This window comes from Motacilla alba, chromosome 3 (genome assembly GCF_015832195.1).
Source record: "Motacilla alba alba isolate MOTALB_02 chromosome 3, Motacilla_alba_V1.0_pri, whole genome shotgun sequence".
In the NCBI taxonomy this organism is placed as follows: domain Eukaryota; kingdom Metazoa; phylum Chordata; class Aves; order Passeriformes; family Motacillidae; genus Motacilla; species Motacilla alba.
Genome location: NC_052018.1, coordinates 88,278,932 through 88,300,215, shown reverse-complemented (window position 1 = coordinate 88,300,215; position 21,284 = coordinate 88,278,932). Strand labels below are relative to the sequence as shown.

Sequence of the window (21,284 nt, the reverse complement as noted above, 5' to 3'; positions counted from 1 at the left end):
GGATGTATTTTCCTCTGTTGCTGGTGTAAATGATATCAGAATCTGTCCCTTCATTCACATCAAGTCACACAAAAAAAATATAAACTACCAATTTTCAAAAGACTAAATATTCTGATGATTCTTTGCTCTAATCTGTATTTTTTTCCTTTCTTGTCACATTCAAAGGTTGACATTTGAAGAATGCAGTACTCTCTTTACCAAGCTTTTTTAAAAGTGGGTCTAAATCTCAAATCATCTATGCTTTTCAAGACTATTCAAATTCATGAAGGCAAAATTATCCTCACTGTCATACCAGTATTTTCAGCTTTATCCCATTCCAGCTGCATGTCAACAACCATCCTCTCTTCTCACTGAGTTTAGAATGCCATGCAGACAATAGGAAAACTGCCTGCTCTGAATGCAGCTTTTTGAATTGGTCAGTTCCTCCGGTTAGTGCTCAGCTGGTACTGCCAGAAATTAACCTAACATTTAAACAGAGTTATGTACATGGCTGCATATCTGTACATGTACAAACACATCCACATTCTCTTCAAACCTGTGCCTGTATGGATAAGGGACATGGATGTCCTGCAGCAAAACCAAGTCTCATTTCCAAAGTCTCCTGCTGACCCTTTTTTTTTCCATCCTGAATTGGTAAAACAATACTCTCCAGTTTATGCCAACATCATCATCTATCATCATCTCCTGAAGCATCCATTCTGTTCCAGTTGTTCACCCTGGTATTAGCAACTCCCCAAACCTTTCAGAAACCTCAAACTTAGAATTCCTGGAATTGATGCCTCAAGTCATCCCATATTTATTCTACACTCTTCCCTCCACACAACTCTTTTAAGTTGCTTGGCATTAGAGTCTGGACGAGCATGGTATTTTCCACAATTTTGGAATCAAATTAATTTTCCACCATCCAGTGCACAGCCATTGCGAAATGCCATCAGGAATCCACAGGTTTCATGAAGTTGAGATTCTTTTTTTAGTGGTAGTTTACTCTTTACTGCAAATATGGCTATTTTACGGAGTCATTAAGAATGACATGGGGCCAGTCCTCTCTCTGAGCTGAAAATAATTAAAAAGCTGGAGCAGAATTTAAATACATTTCTATCTCTGGAAAAACTTTACCATGGGGAAAAATACCAAATTGTTTTACCAAAACATCTTAGACAAACTTACCATAGAAGTCAAAAGGATTTGATTGTTCAGGACAAGAATAGCCACAGTCACTAAAAAATGAGATCATTTCCATAGGGCTCCCACAGAAAACCATTTCTCCAAAGCTCATGATGGCTATTTTATCAAATAACTGTTGGGGGAAATTAATATATTAGCAGCATGTACGAAGAATCACAGAATATGCTGATTTGGAAGGAATCCATCAGGATCACCAAGTCCAACTCCTGGCCCTGCATAAGACACCCCAAGAATCACACCATGTGCCTGAGAGCATTGTCCAAAAGCTTCTTGAACTCTGTCAGACTTGGTATTGTGGCCACTTCCTCGGGGAGCCTGTTCTTACCACCCTCTGTGTGAAAAATCTATTTCTAAGACCCAGCCTAAACCTCCCCTGTCACACTTCAGGCCATTCCCTCAGGTCCTGTCACCAGTCACCACAGCGATCAGATCAGGAGTGCACTCATTCTTGAGTACAGCTACTGTCTTGGTAATAGGAATGCTTTGATGGGAAAAACAGTTTTGACACATTCAAATGTCCTTACTATATTTCTCCCAAAAGACATTTGTCCTTTCTTTCACTCCTCTCCTTGGTGGTTATGCAAAATGGCACATCTTTAAGCTCTAGTGGTTCTCAAACCTGTCAATGACAACAGCATATAGAGGTAATCCACAAAAAGAGATGTGGCTTTCTGACTTCACTTCTAATGCACCTTCACTTACTGACTGACCCCCTTCAGTGCTTAACAGCCCCTGTCTGTAAAACCCCCCAAATTGTTGGCAAGATTATCCTGAAGTGCATAAGGACCCTAACAGCACTGCACTTCAAGTGAACGTTTGCCAGGGCAAGGTTCCCACCAGCTATGAACAATCCATGTTCTCAAGACACTAGGGCTGCTTTCAGTCCAGAAAAACACGTTTGCTCCCCTCTGGCTCCACAACCATTTACACGCCATTCAGTCAGCCAGGGAAGAGGAGTTTTGCATTCATGTGGCAGGTGGTAGATAAGAGTGAGAAACAGAAATGAGAAAAGAGAAATGCTCTCCCCAGCACAAACCCTGCAAGGCAGGAATGCCCCACAAGACCCAGGAGTACCCACATGCCTTGTCATGACTTCTTCTAGTGGTTTTGGTTTGGGTAGTTGCATACCACAAGTGTTAGGCACACAGACAGACTCCATACTATTTTTACAAGGCAATGTGTGTCCCTAAGTGACCTGTGACTGGGACAAGGCCAGAGTTGCAAAGTTCAAGAGAAGCCTCTAATTAAGCAAAGGAAAGGAAAAGAGGCAGCTATACTGGACCTTGTACTTCCATCCTGAAAAGAACCTAAGTACTAAAAGGTCAGGTGGAAAACCCAATAGTGAGTAGGTATCATCTACCTTGAAAAGTTCTGAGCGAGGCTGATGGATTGTAAGAATCACAATCCTGTCTCTGTGTGCAAGCTCTGAGAGAAGCAAGACGAGCTGGTTTGCAGTCAGGCAGTCCAGCCCTGTGGTTGGTTCATCAAGGAGCATGACCTCTGTCAAACGACAAGGAAGAGCTTTAAAATTCAGGTAAATGAGGAGCAAATGGCATAGCTTCTGCCCTTAAAGCTGATTTGGCAAATAACATAGAAATGACTCTACAGGTGAAGTTCCACACATAAAGCAGGGTATGCACAGATATTGCCATGACGGGATCTTTCAGTTTTATTTATTTCAGTGGTTCTGTTTCAATGACTAGGAATAAAGACATTAAAAAATACTTTAGAGCATAATACTTCTTTTAAATTCATGTGAAATCTGAAAATTACCAAAACAGTTTTGATGCATACATCTGCTTTCAAGAACAATGATAAATCTCAGCATTTACAAAATTGTAAATATAAGCGACAACATTAGCTAGGAGTTATATATTCTGAATTAAATTTATATATACACATAGAATTTGTTATGAATAAACTAGATATTGTTAAAATACAGCAGATGCAATTCCATAGATTGAAGCAGATGCTACTGCCTTTTCTTCATTATTTTATTGCACATGAAAGGGAAAATCTTATCATCAAATCCATTATTTTTATAGAGATGACACATAGCACAGAAGAGGGCAGTCCAGCCTTGATAAGGGTAAGAGGGGAGGAGAGTTTTCTCCTTAAAAAAACTCTAGGTTTAACTCTAGGTTTGTCTACACAGAATTACAATAGTGTCTACTGTAGAGTTTAGTGAGGTCCTGAGTAGCAACCACACCCCAGGAGTCACCAGTAGCAGGGATGTACCTCACTATGCTATTTAAGCTCCTTCCTGGCTCATATGTAGTTGTAGCACATCCACATGGCTACAAGGACTCCAGCATCCAATAAATATGTGCTGTACATTCACTCTGTGAGATTCAGGCACCTTCAAGAAACTCTCTCAAAACTGACAATTTTTTTTCCCATGGATAATCCTTCCACAGTTAACTCAGCTTTGGTTTCCTTTCATTAAAATTTTTTTGGCACTGGAACATACACAGTACTCACACATACATAGATGAAGGGCAGCTACTCCACTACAAGGCTCAGTGCTTGCACATGTATGGCTCTAACATGCTCAAAAATGATAAATTAATGGGCCACAACCAACATTTGGGAAGAGTGAACCCAGAAAAACTTAAAATTGATAAATCCGAGTCTAAACCTGTGTTCAGTCCCTAAAATTTTTAATTTGTCGGCTTTCCAAGATCAACTAACAGATCAATGGCAGACACCAGTTATTGCTTTTTCTTTTCTGTCATCACCAGATTGGGTTCTGCTGAATTAAAGAAAGCAAATGCTTTTGGATTTTAATGCGGTTCACAGAGGCCTGTGGTAGGAGCACAAAGTGACACAGCCTTGTTTTATTTTGAAAATCCATCCAGTGGTACTTACTGGGATCTTGTAAAAGCTGGGCTGCAACTGATACCCGACGCCTCTCACCCCCAGAAATTCCTATGACATTCCGGCTTCCAATTATTTTGTCACCAATGTTGATGAGACTCAGCTCGGTCATAACTGCATCTACCTAAAAAATAATTACAATTTCAAAACACTAAACACAGTCCAACTCAGATAGCTGTGTGCAATGGCAAAAAACAGAAAAAAAAGGACAGAATTTTAAGTTACAGCTTTACCGATATCCTGCTTGCATCCATTCTAGTTGGACAGTATCTGGCCTAATTTCTATTTGATTATTTTTAATACATTATTTACTTTTTTTTTTTTTTTATTTCATTGTATTCTGAAATGAGTAAATTTCAGCCTCATTTGACATTAGGAGATTAAGAGTTCAGAGGTGACTAGAAGTTAAGGTATGGAGCATAATGTGCTGCTCTGGCTTCCAAAATCGGGGAGCAGGAAGGCACATCAGTTCTGAGAAAGTATAAAGTACTGAGTGGAAGACTGGGGAAGACAGAAAGCAAGACCCTCTGGTCAGGAATATCCAATTTTACTTCAAACAGAATTCAAAAAGAGCCCTTTAAGGAAATCTGAAACACACCAATTTCATCAAGTAGCTTGTAGGAGGCTTAGTAGACCAGTGATTTTTTGAGCTGTTGTGGTTAGTGAGAGATATCTTACAGGAGAGAGAGTGGGGCCAAAATCAGCTGTGCTGTCCATGAGACTTGCCAGCACACATGGGCCTAAAAACCCCAGAGAACTGAGGTTCCCCTCTGGGGAAGGGGAACTGACCTCAATACCAAGACCAGCATCTCCTGCAGTAGAAATTGCTTCAGCTTTGGGTGGGAGTTTTGTCCCAGCATGATGGGGATGTCCTGGGGCACCAGCACAAGCCCCTTGAAGAGGTGGGACCACCAGAGAGCTTGTGTCCTACTCCTCAGCAGGGGGATTTCTCCCCACTTGCAGAATGAGGATTACAAAACCTCATAAACACAAAACACAGCCATGGATGGAAAGTACTGCTGGTGAAAACATTACATAACATCCTGTATGACTTTCTGGTAAAAGACTGTAAAATACAAACCTTCTTTTTGATGGAGCTGTTGGAGCATTTCTTAAGAGTTAGTAAAGCTGTGTAGGTCAAAGACTCCTGTACAGTGAGAAAGCTTAACAAAGTGTCACTCTGAAAAAAAATGTGAAGAGGAAGAAGGAGTTAGTCCTGTAGTAATTAAAGTTTTGTACCTCTTCATGCAAGCCTCATCATTCATACAGTTATTAACTGATTTGACCCAAATTTCCTAGTAAAATCACATTCACATTACACTACTCCATTACAACTTTTTTTACACAAAAGGAGCACAGTACACAAAAAATAAATGTAGAACTCAACCTGTGGCACATAAGAGAAGCAATCTCTGAACTGCTCCCTCTTCAGCTGACATCCATTTATATACACTTCACCAAAGAAGTTGTCTTTATGTCCCAGTCTTCCTGATATTGCATCCAGAAGTGTTGTCTTCCCAGATCCTTTCAAACAAAAGCAATTAATCATGTGCTGAGATGAATTTTATGATTCCAACAGTGGTAGCCTGACTTGGATGGACACATACAAAAAGTACACAGTTGGATTTTTCTCAATTACTTTAAAATAATAGGCCCTAGAAATGCAGCTAATTAAGGGAAAGCAAATGGGAAAACTAGAATGCAAATTAGCATTTAAATAAAAAAATTAATACTTTGCAGCGAAACATTTGAGTTTTGAAGTAACCTTGTCTGTTACTGAAGTTATAATTGTTAGTTAGATGACAGAAGACTGAACTCTGAAAACCAAGCACCATTTTTACAAAGCAGAAGTTAAAATCACCCACAATTTCATTATTTAAAACACAGACCTCAGTCACATTCATGTCTCTGTGGAAGTCACCAGTATTAACTGTGATCTTATTTCGTTTAAAGTTCTGGAACAACTTACCAGAATTTCCTAAAATCCCCATAATCTGGCCACTTTCTATGTGAAATGAAACATCCTTAAGTATTTGCCGGGTCCATTTTTTACAATATAAAGAAAAGTTCCACCATGGGCCAACACGCTCTCTTGGAAAACAAACACCAATAAAACAATTAGAGAATATGTAAAAATTTTGCATATAGCAAGTGAATGGCTCATAGCTTCTTGCACGTGGGACGGGAGCTGCAAGGACTTTAAAATATGGAAAAATAAAAATTAAAGTATTTTCCCCCTTGCCCTTACCCCTCCTAAGGCTTCAACTTTGGCACTACCTGGAAGATAAAACGAGGTCTGAGCACGTTTTCAGAGCGATTGCTAACAAGCTTTTGGACTACAACCAAAAGGGCAACCATGAACTGTGGCTTTATTTGCTGATGATGTTTGCCAGCCATTAATCCACCTGTCCCTTTCCTTAGGGCCTCGCGTTATCCCCCTGGCAGCAGCAAGAAAGGCAACGGGAAAGGGCCCAGCGTTTGGAAATCTCCTCCGCAGCACGTCCTTCGGGGCGGCGCGCAGGGGGTGCGGCGGGGCTCCGCAGGGCGCAGCCCTGAGGCGGCGGGCCCGGCGCCATGAGGGGGCCTGGCGCCATCGCTCCTGCTGGGCTGGGCACAGCGCCAGCCCCGCTCCCGCGACCCCTGGTGCCGGAGCAGGGACCCTCCACACCGCCCTCCCAGCCCTACCTGATAGTGTAGGAGACACCCTGGACGCTGATGCTGTTGGGGACCTGTCCCACAGCCATCCCCTTGCCTGTGTGCCCGGTGCTGCCGCTCTTCTCCAGGGTGGGAGACGCTCTGCCCGACATCCTCGGGTGCCGGGGCTCCGCAGCCTCCCTGCGTCCCTCACGCTGCTGGCCGGGTGCCTGCCACTGCCACTGCCACTGCCACTGCCACTGCCACTGCCACTGCCACTGCCACTGCCGCCACCATGCCTGCCCCGGCACCGCGCAGGGGCAGCTCCCGCTGTCCCGGGTCAGAGCAGGACACTGCTCTGGCGCTTGCCCCCGGTACCTGCCACCTCAAAGAAAACAGAGGGGCTTCCTGTTCTTTCTCTTTCCGGAGAAGAACTGATCAGTGATTAGCTGAAGCCGCTATCTGATGTACCTTTAGCCTGAGCTATTAGTGTCCCAGAGGAGGGGAATATTTCCCTGTCCACAGGGTCATGCCAGCTGCAGAGACGCAGCGCGCCAGGAGAAATGGAGCTGCGGTGAGGGTGCCTGGAAAGGACTGCTTTCCAAACCAAGAGGAGAAGGATTTCCACAGCTTTCCCTGAGACGACAGTCAAACCACTGTAGGAAACCAGACCTTCCACCACCACCATGAAGGAAACTACTGAACATGTCTCTCTGGACGATGCCAGCTGGAGGCAGGTGATGTGCGAGGGCTCGGCTGGGAGTGGGAGCCGCGTGGAGTGGGGAGGGGCCCGAGGGGCTCGGCTATCCCTCAGCTGCAGCGCTGGCCGGGAGCTGGGAGAGGCAGGCAGCCATCCTGCCAGGGGCTGCAGCGCTGGCCGGGAGCAGGGAGAGGCAGGCAGCCATCCTGCCAGGGGCTGCAGCGCTGGCCGGGAGCAGGGAGAGGCAGGCAGCCATCCAGCCAGCGGGCTGGCACAGCCAGCGAGCCCCGAGCTCCTCCCGCTCCGAAGCGGGGAGCGGAAAGCAGCCACATCCCCCACCGCAGCACACTGGGCATCGGGCTGGTGCCATGCAAGCCCTGCTCAGGTGCCACCACGGTGGAGCTGAGAGAGGGTCTCCAAATGTATGGATGGGAGAAAAAGCCCCTGAGCGTATCCTGGACTGGCTTTCCCAGGAAAGCCTTCAGTCTGGATCCCCACATATGCTGGGGAGCACCTGTTTTTAAAAATTGGGTTCAGCATAAGGAAGGGCTCAGAGTGCTTTGGCAGCCTTTCTTGGGACATCTCAGGCTGCTTGGTGTGATGTTGCTTTCTGCTGTATATCTAGACTGAAAAAAATAATCAGCCTTGTTTGCTGTGAAGGCAGAAGGTGCACGCAAAGATCATGGTCACCCTCTGCCAAAGATACCACAGGCATGGGTAGGGTCTGGTACACAGGGAACAGGTGGGTTTGCTTTGGCTAGGGTTTGAGTCTGACACGTAGGAAAAGCACAGAGCTGTGGAGAGATATGGCTGGCTGCAAGGAAAACTGCAACACGCACACAGAGCTAAACCCAAAGCTAGGACTTCGTAATTGCAGCTGTATGCAAAAGGGCCAAGTAGGCTCTTGTTGTTTTAACTGGTATCTCAGAACATTAAGTTCTAGCTGATAAATGCTGAATTTAAAAAACAAAGAAGAAGAGGGAGACTGCGCTAGTGGCTGTGTTTTATTTGTTCATAAAGCCTCCAAGGATACAAGTCCTTGGGGAATTCAATAGTGGACGTGCTTCCAGTGAACCTTCATTTTTAGCTGCCAAATGCATCAATTACAATACATACCGTTTTGATTCAGTGGACTAATACTGCTGAAGTAGTACATCTTTTTTCCTCAAAAAAAGTCTAATCTCTTTGTAGTGACATGACATTTATCTCCGTTTTCAAAGTTTTCCCTTTTAATCTGAAAGCAGCTAGAAAAGCACAGTACAGCATGTTTGGCCCTCATACATGTCACTAGAACAAAGTACTTTTCACACTGACAGTGTGAACTGATAACTCATTTCAACTCTTCAGACTTTTGCACTAGAGTAACTCATCAAGAATACTTTTACATCCCATAAATACATTTCCCTTTGTGCTTCATCTTTTCTGAGCTCAGACTTTGGCAGCACTTTAGTTATTGTAATTAACTGTTGTAATCTACCTAACAACTTTTGCAGACCAAGACCCAGGATACTATTTTTCACTCTGAAGAAGATAACAGTCTTTATTTCACATACAGTGGAAAATCAAATGTTCTGGAGGTCAAAGAACTCAACTACCAGGTAAAAATTGTCATTTATACACCTCCCTTCAGCAGGAAGCATATCCAGCAATGCGTGTTTCTATACCCAGACCATTTAAAAAGCCAAATAAAGTTGAAAAAGTTCACACAACTGTTGCACAGTCAGTTTGTGAGCAGAATCACACTCTTGGCTGCAATACTGACAGCAGACTAATCCCTGTATTGTGAATATATCCAGTAAAGTTAAGGGATAAGACAGGAAGAGAGATCTGTTTCTAGGCCCTGCTTTGTTTCAGTCTTGAACAAAATTATTCCTCTGAGGGCTGGAGCAGAGGGACTTTCTGTTCAGCTAAGGATGAAAGGAGGCTTGGCTGGCAAGAACGAGTATGTGGAAGGGGACAGAGAGAAGATGACTAACAAAGAGGATTTCAATGAACCAGTGAAATATTTCATCTCCTCCTCACCATGGCATCTGAATAAGATTTCACAATTTTCAGTTTCCTTGAATTTCTAATTATATTTAAAGTTTGAAACGTTTAAAATTTACAATAGCAATAAATTACTGAAGTAACAAAGGACAGAGAGAGTTTTAGTGATTAACAGAATAAACAAGGCCTGAAAGCATAGGTGGCTGCAAAAGAACTTCCTTCTAGGTATTTCTGAAGATGAAAAATAATATTTTAATATATGCTTTGCTTGTAACATTGTAACTTTGAAGGTATTTGTTGTTAAATAGTTTATTGCTTGAATTGAAGGGACTTGTTTCCTTCTTTGTTAGGTTAACACAGCATCCCAGATTCCCTGGTATGAGAACCTTGCTCAGATGAAAATGCCCTGGACTTGGAAATCGGATCCCCATTCCCATGTGACAGTTATCCAAAATCTGAATCTAAAAGTAAGAAGTGGTCAGATGCTTGCAATTATAGGAACCACTGGTAAGAGCAATCACATTTCGTTACATGGCCCGCTCTCAGATAAAATGAACACATCAAGAGCAACACTCTGCAGTCTTTATGATGTTCAAATCTAGTTGAGAAAAAAACTATTGGAGTGTCAGTAAAATACATTCTTTAAGTGACATGATGAACAAGGAAACAAAGAAAATACTGGGGGTGAACAAATTAATATTCACTTTCAAACCCAGTTTGTTATGCCCTGCACACATTTGCATTCTGTTTTCTGAGGTGTAGTGAGGGATTGTTACAAGTGTGGCCTGGCAGCCTCAGATCTGCTGGACATGAATCAGTTTCATGGCTCAGATTCAAAACAGGCCAGTTGCAGACCATACTCAGATAGCAAACAAATGAAGCCAAACCCCATAAGAAAGATCAGTGCCAACTTGCATAACCATGAGCAGGAATTCCATTTGGACTGAAACAATTCTAATAGGGTAAAATATTGCATTTGTGTTAATTAATAGAAACTTACAGAGAAGAAAAGACAGTTCCTCTTCTGTCTGGTGTTACTGCTTTATTACACTGGGCTTTGGGTTTTTTCTTCCGTTTTCTGGTGAGACTGGTCAAGGGGGACAAGAAGTAGACACAAGACCTTTAAACTGAAGTAAAAAGTGCCATACTTGGGAGGTCAAAACCCCCATGCTGTGTCTCCACCAGCGTCTTACATCAGGTTAGTTCAGTGATTCAGTGAAAATGATGTCTCTCAAACGTAAGGCATATTTGCCAAAGAAGTTTCAACTTTATTCCTAAAAAATGAGAGTTTTTCTTTCCTATTGCCATGGGAATTTTTCCTCAGCACATATTGTTAATGTAAGTGAAGCTTACCTTAGAGATTCTCTGATAATAAAAGGAAAAGCTTTGTGATGAAATAACATACTGAGTTATAGATATAGCACCTTTGTAAGGCAACATACACTGAGCACAAACCCCTTTCAGCAAACTAGTCAAACTATTTTCAAAAGCTGTTTATCATCTATTTCATCAAATGCCTTGGTAAAATGGATTAAACTGCTGATGGGTTTCACATTGTCAATGGCAATCAATATGTCACTCTTAAACAGAGCAATACGTGGTTTACAGATGGATGGGTTTCTTTCTTAAGATGTATGTATTAAGAAGCAAGTGTGGAGTTAATCTTTCAACAGGGAGACTGGAAATAAATGACATCTAATCATAAGAGAGTTCTGTGTGTTTACATACAGAATCATACAACAAAAAGGAAAAATTCATTTGCTGTTTAACTCCAGATCAGGTTTTGTTTTCATTGTTTTACTTTTCTTACCTCTGGGTATGAACCAGCTTTTCTTAATTATTTAAATGACTTTTTGTCTAATTCAAGTCATAATAATTTTTATTTCAATCATGAATAATGTTCTTATTGTCTGTATAATCATTCAATGCCTTAGTCATTCAGCTGATCCAGCTGCTGTTTCTGAATTCACAAATCCCTCCACAAAGAAAGCTCTTGCTGAGCATTTGGGTGCCAACCCTGCAGCCAGGGTGGGACCATCTTTGACCTGTGTTTCAAAAGTGAAAGAGAGTTTACCGAAGAGATAAGAGACACTTCTTGTGTTCATGAAGCCATCCTCAAAGCCCAACAACCCAGTTCTGCTGAAAAACAATAAGGGTTCAAACCACATACTCCATTCCAGAGAGGAGAGATTTCCTGAACAGGAGCTTATAGTCAGTATTTTCTCTGAAGATCATCCTGTCTCTGTGACTTTGGGAAAACTTTAGGAGGGGTTGGCGAAGAATTTTTTTTTTTCCTTAACATCTCTTTCTGTGACAAGATTGCTTTTCAAAACCATCCCTTGGAAATTAATTTTCAATTTTTACTTTTCTAGCTGGTGGAAAGACATCATTGCTTGACGTGATAACCTGCCGGGATCATGGAGGCAAAATCAAGTCTGGTCAAGTCATGATCAACAACAAACCCAGCACTCCCCAGCTCGTTAAGAAATGCATAGCACACGTGAGGCAGGATGACCGACTGCTCCCCCACCTGACTGTCAGAGAAACACTATTGTTCGTTGCCAAACTGCGCCTTCCAAAGTTTTTTTCAGACTCACAAAGGAAAAAAAGGGTAATTAAGCTGTTGGGAAAAAATAAAGTTGTCAAAAATGTGTCTGACAGGAATTATCCAAAAGATCCTGTGTGTTTGGAGTCAGAACAGCTAATCTGGCATTTTTTTATGTAGATTATGAATGATAAACCTTTTTCATCTTTCAAGATAGAAACCAGCAATTGTTCCAAAGCTCATAAAAAATGACAATCTAGAGAAAGCATTAGAGAGGCTGAAAGATGAACTAAATTTTTGATCGCTGAGTCTTTTTTTATGTTATCTCTAAAATCAAGATTTGTTTTCAAGTGTCTCTAGCACAGAAATATCCCGATGAATTTTAACCATATTAATCACATTTTCAGTTGTATCTATGCACGAATGTGCAAATGAACTCTTGCTTGACGCCTGTCACCCTTGGATCCCCGCAGGTGGAAGACGTGATCGCTGAGCTCCGCCTGCGGCAATGCGCCAACACCAGGGTGGGGAACGAGTACCTGCGGGGCGTCTCCGGGGGAGAGAGGCGCAGGGTGAGCATCGGCGTGCAGCTGCTCTGGAACCCGGGTGAGCACAACTCGCACCTTCCCGAGGCACACCGCACGCCACTTGGGCATAACGGAGCACTGCAGGAAGATGGAAGCTTTCAGGGAAGAGCCACACACTCAATTGCCCCTCGGGCAGCTGGAGGAGTTCATACTCGGGACACTTAACAGGCCTTGCCTCACCCTCTGCCAAGAGGCTGCCTTTCCACAGCACAGTTAGTGACTGCTGCTGGTCCATCTGCTTCAATTGCAATCAGTACTGATCACAGATAATACTGTAATTATTACAGGAATAATTCTGTAAACAGTGTTTCAGCAGCTGTCACACTTTTGCTTCAGTCACCTTTGCCAGTGGAAAAGTGGAGACAGACCGAGGCAGAGCCCCCAGGAGCCTTCACCCACCACTCTCTACAACCACCACCACAAAGATTACTCAAAGTTGCCTGAAGTTACTCTCAGAGCAGCGTTCTGGTTTGTGCATATCAGTATAAGGTTTGGGTTTTATCCAACCACATGCCACAAGTTACTTTGGCTTATTTTAACGTGGAGATTGTTTTCCTTCCCTCTGACACAGCCCCCATTTACATGTGCAGTATTAACAGGAAAGGTCATTATAGGCTTTTTCCCTAAGAAGTGGATTTGAAAACTTTTTGCTTGTATAAAGTTATACTTCGGTAGTTATGGGGAAAGCAGGTTTTTGCTTTTGTAAGAAGTGATGCTCAGGAATAGATGCACTGAAATAAAAAAAAAAAAATTTTCTTTAAATTTAAAAATAATGAGTGAGATTTCGTGCACTAGCACCATTTCACTTTGAACATACTTTCCAAACCAAACATGCTGCTTTCCACAGCTAAACTTACTGTCTTTGGCAGGAATACTCATACTTGATGAACCCACATCTGGACTAGACAGTTTTACTGCACATAACCTTGTGATAACACTATCCAGACTGGCCAGAGGAAACAGACTGGTTCTTCTTTCGCTTCATCAGCCCCGGTCAGATATCTTCCAACTGTTTGATTTGGTTCTTCTGATGACTTCTGGACTCACTGCCTACTGTGGAACAGCTAAAGACATGGTCCAGTATTTCACAGAACTAGGCTATCCCTGCCCAAGATACAGCAATCCTGCAGATTTCTACGGTCAGTATCAAGCACTGTCATAAAAAAGGGGTTACTGGAAATCATTTGCTTTCCTAAGTGGCTAGGTAATGTTGATTTTTATTGACCATGACTGACTCAGAAATTCCTTGTAACTAACTCAAACCAATACTGCAGCAAGTTCACTTTTTAATAGGTTCCTTATTTGTCAGTACAGGAAATGTAGCAAAAACAAGAGGTACAGACAAAACTAATTTTAAAAACACTCCTAACAGTGCCATATGCAGAAACTTGTCAACATGTTTAGCATACTTATCCCCATGCTTTAGCTGGTTGAAACGTCTTCTCTGGGAAAGACAGATAAAATTATCAACTGCTTTCTGTAGACAGTTCTCTGATTTCTCAATTAAGAAAATGTAGAAGTTTGTTTCTCAGAAGCTAACTCCTAGCCTGAGACAAACCTGGAACAAGTACTGGGAAAAAGGAGTGCTGCCCTACAGAACACAATGGAAGGGAGAAAATCCCAACCCAAATCAGCAATCTTTTTACTCCTCAAAGAAAGCTTATGTGGTTTCTAATCCATTCGTTTTCTGGTTTTTGCAACGTGGAAAGGGAATCTGCCCTGTTAATCTAATGGCAGGAATCTCTTAACAGAGGCTGGTTCAATTCCAGCCCTTAGGTCTTTGCACTCAAGTTGCCCGGAAAGTCTGGTAAAGACCTCAGACAACCATCATGTTCTGGAGTAATCTCTTCAGCTGTGCCTGTGTGGCAGGCAGTGCCAGCTGTGCAGAGATTAATGGAAGTTAACCTCGGTGTCAAGCCCCACAAAAAGACCTTTGTCACCATCAGGGTTCAGAGCGGTTCTGAGCCAAGCCAGCCTTGGGGAAGGCTTGCAGCAGCCCTGTATGGGAATGGAGAACGAGAGGAGTCCTGGGAAAACCAGGGCAGAAGGGAAGGCAAGGAGTTTCTGATGGACTCTTCCTAAGAGTGGCTGAACAAACATGATCAGCCCAGTGCAAGGAGTCAGGAAATGTGCAGTGATAGTTCTCTCAGAAATCATCTGTAAAACATCGGATATTGTCAATCTACACCAAAGGTCAGCATGGGAAAATACTACTGTAACTTTGGATTAAAAAAAAAAAGCTAATTCAACGATTATTGGTATGACTGTGTTGTCCTTAGATAATATTCCTTTTGGACTTTCTCAGTATCAGGTAAAGTTTATGGCACCTCTGTAAGATAAAACTAAGATAGTAACTATAATTGTGCACATGAAGGAAAAACGTGATTTAAGTCAAAGTCACATAAAAGACTGTAAATGCCTACATGACAGGAAGGAAAGTCAAACTATTTTTTCTCAGCACTGTTCTCAAGGTGCTATGAAATTTATAAAAATCTGAAATAGTAGTTTATAATACTATAATAAGCAATTATGTAATATCTCAGTGATTCACTGAGTGACTAGGTAAGAAACATACACATTAACAATCTGTTCATCTCTAATTACCTAAAATAACTGATAGTTTTAACTGTTGTAAGTTAATGAATGTACACAGGTTGGACTGTTTGCTCCCAACTAAATCCCTGATTCTAAACACATCATAAAGTTATTTATTCTATAGCACATGGACTCAAATCAAGTAATGTCTTGCAGTTGACTTGACCAGTATTGATAAACAGACTGCAGAAAAGGAGATGGAAAGCAAAAAAAGAGCAAATACTCTTGCCAACTTATTTCTAGAAAAGGTCAAACATTTTGATGATTTCTTATGGAAAGCTACTGAAGGAGACAACACTGAGACCCCAATCATCAAGCAGAGGTAAAGAAAAGAATGTCATAGAGAAGATCTGGAATAATAGCTACAGAAATTAATAGCTTCTGCTAATCTAATTTTTTTCTCTTTTTCTTTTGGGCAGGAATCCAGAAGAGGTTATCAATATGCCTCACCATTTAAATGATCAATTACCAGGAGCCTTGAAGCAGTTCACAATATTATTAAGGTAATCTTGTTACGTATCGTGCCCATTTTATTTAAAATCATCAGGAAGAGGCAGAGAATGTCCCACCCCAATTGTCTTCCTTCAGGCTGTCACCATTTTAGACCTGAAGTACTTGGTGGCTACAGGTGCTTCATAAGTTTGATTAGGTAAAATCCTTTACAGAAACAGGGAGCCCAACTCCTGTCCTTGCCAAAGCCAGCAAGTTCAAAGAACTGATTTGAACACTGTTTGGGGCTATGTGTCTGAATAGAACTGGCATTAGTACGTATTATATCTTATGGTCAATATTGCTATTTTCCTAGTCGTCAGGTCTCCAATGACTTCAGAGATCTTTCAACATTATTAATCCATGGATTTGAAGCCCTTCTTATGTCATTGCTAATTGGATTTTTGTACTATGGCCATGAAAAAAACGGACTCTCTATTCGTGACACAACAGCACTGCTGTACATGATAGGTGCCCTTATCCCATTCACAATAATTTTGGATGTCATTGCCAAATGTAAGTGTCAGTCTTCTTGTAAATGCTATAAGGAATCAAAATTTTAAAATTCTTAAATCTATGAAAAAAAAATCTATGAAAAAAAATAAACTTATTAATACAACCCAGTGTATTTGTTCCTACCCTGCAGGTCATTCAGAAAGAGCAATGCTTTATCATGACTTGGAAGGTGGAATGTACTCTGTTAGCCCATACTTCTTTGCTAAGGTAATTGGTTTTGTTGCCAGGAAATACAAACAGCTGTCTTGAGCATTAAAAAACACAAGCAAAACAAAGCCTTGTTGTATAAATAATCACATTCATTTCAGACTTTGTTCTTTTGTGTCTGCCAGCTAAGGCTATCAGTCTCACTTCCTTAGTATTAATAGATAAGGCCTCACACTAGTTTAGAATTTTGCCATAAGTCATGGCTGAGATCCCACACCCGGAAAAGCCAAATAAGAACTTTTCACTGGGTTCTTTGGCCAAAACGTGAGAAATCTCAGACTCAGATTTGCTGGTTTAGACAACTTTACATACCTGCTATTTATTCACTGCAGCATCTCTGAAAGTTTGCTTACATATCTTGATCTGTAAAACAAAACATTCATATCAAATGCTAAAGCAGAGGTAAAACGGAAATGACAAAATGCTGTGATATTTCCAGTTTGGGCCTCTATTGGTCTGAGCTAAAAAATGTATTATGTGCACAAAGAGCCAGAGTTTCTAGAATTAAATTTAGAACTTTTAAAAAACGACATTCTCTTTTTCACAAGGGTTTTGAATAATCCCTCTTTTGTGATGTGAGACGAGTTCTGCCTGCCATGGCATCTGTAATTTAGGTTTCCATTTCTGCACAGGATTTTAAATGCTTATTAGTGGTTGCCAGAGAAAAAAATTCTTTGCATTGTGTCACAAAGATTGCACAGTATTCACACAGAAATCGATGTAATTTGTTACAACCTTAGTATTAGAGGATAGTAGTAACTCTCTTTGGAAGAATTAATACTCTCCATATACCTGTTCAGATATTTGAGAAAATCCCAGTTGTTTTACAATTAATCAAGTTGCCACCTGGACTGCCTTTGGGACAAGGTGGTGAAGGGACCAGCAGCCAAATTTGTCTCAAGTTTGACCTCCCACAAGTTTCAACTAAATTGGGACAAAACATTCGGTTGCCATGTAACAGTACTACTGTTATCAAGCCCACCAGTTCACAGCAAAAGTGTATTGCGTTCTAGACACTCACAAAACTCTCAGCAAAACAATCTGTAACAATTAGTTTTAGGCATTGTCATAACTGGAGAAAAAAATAGCAAGGATTTGTTTCTGTTGTGAATTGGTTTTGCATGTCACTGGCAAGCCCTAACAGGGAGATGATTGCATTCTAAGGGAGTATTTCCTATGGCTTTTATAAACAGTCCACAAGTACATTATTTTTATAATTACCATTCACCTTTTTCTCTTTTTTTAAATTTTATTTTTCATCTTCCCAAACAGATTCTGGGGGAGCTCCCAGAACATTGCATTTTTGTTGTAATTTATGGGATTCCCATCTACTGGCTGGCAAACCTTGTTCCTGATCCAGAACATTTCCTGCTGAACTTCCTGTTACTGTGGTTGGCTGTGTACAGTGCCCGTGCCATGGCGCTTTGGGTGGCAGCTCTGCTGCCGACGTTACAGCTCTCGGCCTTCCTTGGCAATGTCCTCTTCACATCATTCTACCTGAGTGGTGGTTTTGTGATAAGCCTGAACAGCCTCTGGACAGGTAAGACAAAGCTCCCACCCTCCCTCCAAATTGAAACATCAATGGCTTTCATCAGTGACACTGTGCAGGAAAACTCAGCTTTATTCTTGCCTTTGCAATTATCCATCCAAGAAGGATGGTGACGGCGCAGTCAGGTCATCCGTTTTACATCAGTTTCTCCATCTGAAAATGAGGCAACAAGAAGTTTGGTCAAAAAAGCAATAGTGAAAGGGTAGCTTCTTTCGTGTTTGTTTAATTCTTCAGGAAAAAGAATTGTATTCAAAAGAGGAAGATGGAGCTCCAGGAAGACTTAGTTGACAGGGGGAGTTTGATGGATATGGATATTAGCTAACTCCCGATTTCCCATCTCCATGTAACTATGTAAAGTATATCTGCCATTTTGTCCAATAATAAACTGTCACATGTTTACAGCCTCTGGCTGTCAAGAAGTGAGACAAACCTGCTGTATTTGGCAGCAGCACAGCAGTATTCTAGGTCTCAAGTTTTGTGCGTGTGAATCAATTTCTGTCATTTTCTTTTTCAGTTCCTTTTTGGGTTTCAAAAATATCTTTTCTCAGATGGAATTTTGAAGGAATGATGCAAGTTCAGTTCACTGACACCACATATGAAATCACTGATCGAAACATTACTTTCCAAATACCAGGGAAACTTGTAAGTCGGTAATAAAAGATGTTGCACACATTGATAAGAAATTGTAAATTTCTAAAGAAATTGCTATTTAAATGCCTGTCATATTTAAATAAATGGTGTAGGCCTCAAATTCAGCAATTGCCAAATCAACGCACAAAGTTGGGTTACACTTGGTTGCAAATTTGTTCCTAAAGATGGCCCTACAGCAGTCACTCCTTCTGTGCCTTTCTTTAAGTTGAAGAGAAAAAACAAAATAGTAAAGGGCAACTCCTTCCTACACCAGCCCAAACGATGCACTTTGCTGGAATTGTTTAGTAGCTGAACTATGTTCTTCTGAAATAGGAGTAGCATAGCTGCAACCCTCTGTCAAACCACCCTGGAAGCTACACCCAAGATGGAAAATAGGGGAAGGTAGCAGGGGCCAGGGAAGCTTACACATAAAACACACTTCACAGATTCAGCACCAAACTGTCGTGCCTTTCCCTAATTTTGTGTTATTGGTCACTACAGGTCACTCAGGCTCTGGACTTGGACTCCCACCCTCTCTATGTGAGCTACCTTGTCCTCACTGGCATAATTTGCAGCTTCCTGCTTTTATACTATTTATCTCTGCGCTTTATCAAGCAGAAATCAACCCAAGACTGGTGAGAGCAGCGGCGGCAGCAGGTGACGGCCTCCCTTGCAGCAAGGCAGGGGAAGCGGGCTCCCCGGCAGCCGCCCGGGAGGCGGGAGCGGCGGGCGCCGGCAGCGCGGCTGCCACAGGATGGCAGCAGAAGCCCAGGAGTCGGGACGCGGGCGGGAGCCTGCCACGGACCGCGGCTGCAGCCTGGGATTGGGGTCGGGGGTGGGCTTTGGGTTCACTTTGGGTTTTGCCTCACGTACGGTTTGAGAGAGTCACAAGGCGCTTGCGAGTCCTGCACATCTGGAAATTGTCTGAGCTATTGGCCACCGATATAAAAGGACCCATGGCACTCTGTAATAATAGCTGATGGTTTAGTCCATAATGTTTGAACATATGATGATCACTCAATTCAGAGGGCTACAAGAGAACAGGATCAAAACAGTTTCTGTGGCATGTATGACATTTAACACAGAAGATTTCACAAGTGCTTCAGGAGAACATGCAAGGATGGAAAACACAATTGTTAACTACTCTGTGTTCTAATTGCTTATGTGTTTTAAAGCTTTGCCTTTGTGTTCCAGTAATATGCTGATGATGCCCAAACCAGGTATTTTCTCACTGTAGGGATGAGAGCTTGTAACAAATAAAATTATCTCGCCTTCTTGGATTTATTTTTTACAATATAAATGCATACCAACGGTGTGTTATTAATGACATCTTTTCCCCATTGCAATACACGTGCTAGCAATTTGCCAAGTTTCCTTCCTAAGGTTCTCAGGTAGAAAACACCAACCTGCCCCGAGTAATTAAAAATCTAACTATGCAACCTTTTAATGCTTGTCATAGTGCACCTAGGTATGCTCAGAAAATGAGTATCAGTAAATACATGGCCGTAATTCACAGAGTCATGGTAAGTGCATGTGCAAATTATGTGTACAGTTGCTGTGAGCATTTTGTAAGATCAGCTTGCTTGCTATTAAACATTTAGATGCAGATCTCTGTTCCTACACATAGAAACCCGAAAGAGATTGTCTACTTGACTTTCATTTGCACATCGCACACAGTGGAAAACTCCTAGTGTAGTCAGCTGTAATGTCCCAGATACTGTCATGTAAATTTTGAGGTTTGCTTGGTTTGGGTTGTTCTGTTTTGGTTTTGTTTTGGGTTTTTTTGTTTTGTTTTTTTAAGAAATGGGGACGAAAGAACAACTGTGTTTTATTATTCTCTTTGGCAGTTAGGACTGCCGCGTTACTTTCCACAGGTTCCGCATGGTAATAAATTCCCAGGAGGACCCCGGTCTGTAGATGTTAAGCAGGTCTGATAAAATAAGATCTTCAGCCCCAGGCAGCAGTAGGAATCCAAAACGCATTCTAAGGTGAATCCTACCATTTCTTTCTCGTTCTGCCGCATCTGATTTCAAAAAAACCCACTTGATCCGATCTTAGTGCCATTTTGAAATTATCAGATTTTCACTGCCTTTTAGTGGCAAAGCCAATTCTTTCAGTCCAATTCAGCATCATTAAATTGTCAGAATAGCAGCTTCCTGTTTGATTCTTAATTAGTCCTTTTTATTATATTTAAGACACTTAAATTTTTTTAAAGTGGTTTACTCTTCTTTGTAATGATCTGTTGTGATTAGAATCTCTTTTATATTACACTGAAGTTTTAAGGGTATATATTGGTACTTCTAGTCTAAACCTCTATTTTCAAGGTATTTAGAGGATTAAATTCTAGGCTGACTCTCTGTTGTGAATTCACTTTGATGTTTAATAAAAAAAAAAGGAGCGACACAATGGGAGAAATTAAAGACATAAGGGACAGCTCTGAATTTTAGGGGCATATTGTCATGCACAGAAATCTTCAGGCATCTGGATAAGAATATACCATAGCCTTAACTTTGAATTTCCTTCCTTTTGTGAAATTAGTCAGGCTGCTGACATTACTTAAACAGCCTTTTTCCATTTAATATTCCACCCTCTCACCATTATGCAGCAGGACCAAACGGTGTGAGTGTTTCAGAGGTGGTGTTATGACAAGGCTGGATGTATCCATAATGGGGACTTGAGCGGTGAGCCGAGGAACAGCCCGCGTGCCGAGTGCGGGAAGAGCTATCATAGGATGTGGCCAGGCCTCTGTTTACACAGAAAAAGCTCATATTCTATATACTACAA

At 41.7% G+C, this 21,284-nt stretch overlaps 2 protein-coding genes across 5 annotated transcripts in view; one reads left to right on the top strand and one right to left on the bottom strand.

Moving 5' to 3' along the window:
- The window catches only part of ABCG5 (ATP binding cassette subfamily G member 5), a 17,424-nt gene extending 10,047 nt beyond the window's left edge, over positions 1–7,377 (bottom strand). Inside the window, exons 1-8 of one of the 3 annotated variants that reach the window (XM_038131372.1) lie at positions 6,965–7,377; positions 6,748–6,928; positions 6,032–6,153; positions 5,450–5,586; positions 5,144–5,242; positions 4,054–4,186; positions 2,546–2,685; positions 1,168–1,297 (exon numbers count right to left, since the gene is read on the bottom strand). In XM_038131372.1, coding sequence (XP_037987300.1) covers positions 1,168–1,297; positions 2,546–2,685; positions 4,054–4,186; positions 5,144–5,242; positions 5,450–5,586; positions 6,032–6,153; positions 6,748–6,869 — 883 coding nt within the window. In that variant the 5' untranslated portion in view covers positions 6,870–6,928; positions 6,965–7,377. The other 2 variants (XM_038131373.1, XM_038131374.1) reach the window with 2 other exon arrangements.
- Positions 7,378–21,284, top strand: ABCG8 (ATP binding cassette subfamily G member 8). 2 transcript variants are annotated; one of them, XM_038131371.1, is made up of 13 exons: positions 7,378–7,433; positions 8,890–8,994; positions 9,733–9,889; positions 11,755–11,993; positions 12,401–12,533; positions 13,384–13,653; positions 15,266–15,431; positions 15,529–15,612; positions 15,915–16,114; positions 16,245–16,321; positions 17,594–17,861; positions 18,385–18,512; positions 19,002–19,272. In XM_038131371.1, the coding sequence occupies exons 1-13, from the start codon at positions 7,383–7,385 to the stop codon at positions 19,137–19,139; spliced, it is 2,016 nt and encodes a 671-aa protein (XP_037987299.1). In that variant the 5' UTR covers positions 7,378–7,382; the 3' UTR covers positions 19,140–19,272. The 2 variants fall into 2 exon arrangements, with proteins under 2 accessions (XP_037987299.1, XP_037987298.1); XM_038131370.1 differs by lacking the exon at positions 18,385–18,512 and having other exon boundaries at positions 19,002–21,284.

Coding starts and splice junctions, on each gene's coding strand:
- ABCG8 (XM_038131370.1), top strand. CDS start 7,383: ATGAAGGAAACTACTGAACATGTCTCTCTGGACGATGCCAGCTGGAGG. Junction 15,613..15,914: donor CAGTTCACAATATTATTAAG/GTAATCTTGTTA, acceptor CTATTTTCCTAG/TCGTCAGGTCTCCAATGACT. Junction 17,862..19,001: donor CCTGAACAGCCTCTGGACAG/GTAAGACAAAGC, acceptor TGGTCACTACAG/GTCACTCAGGCTCTGGACTT.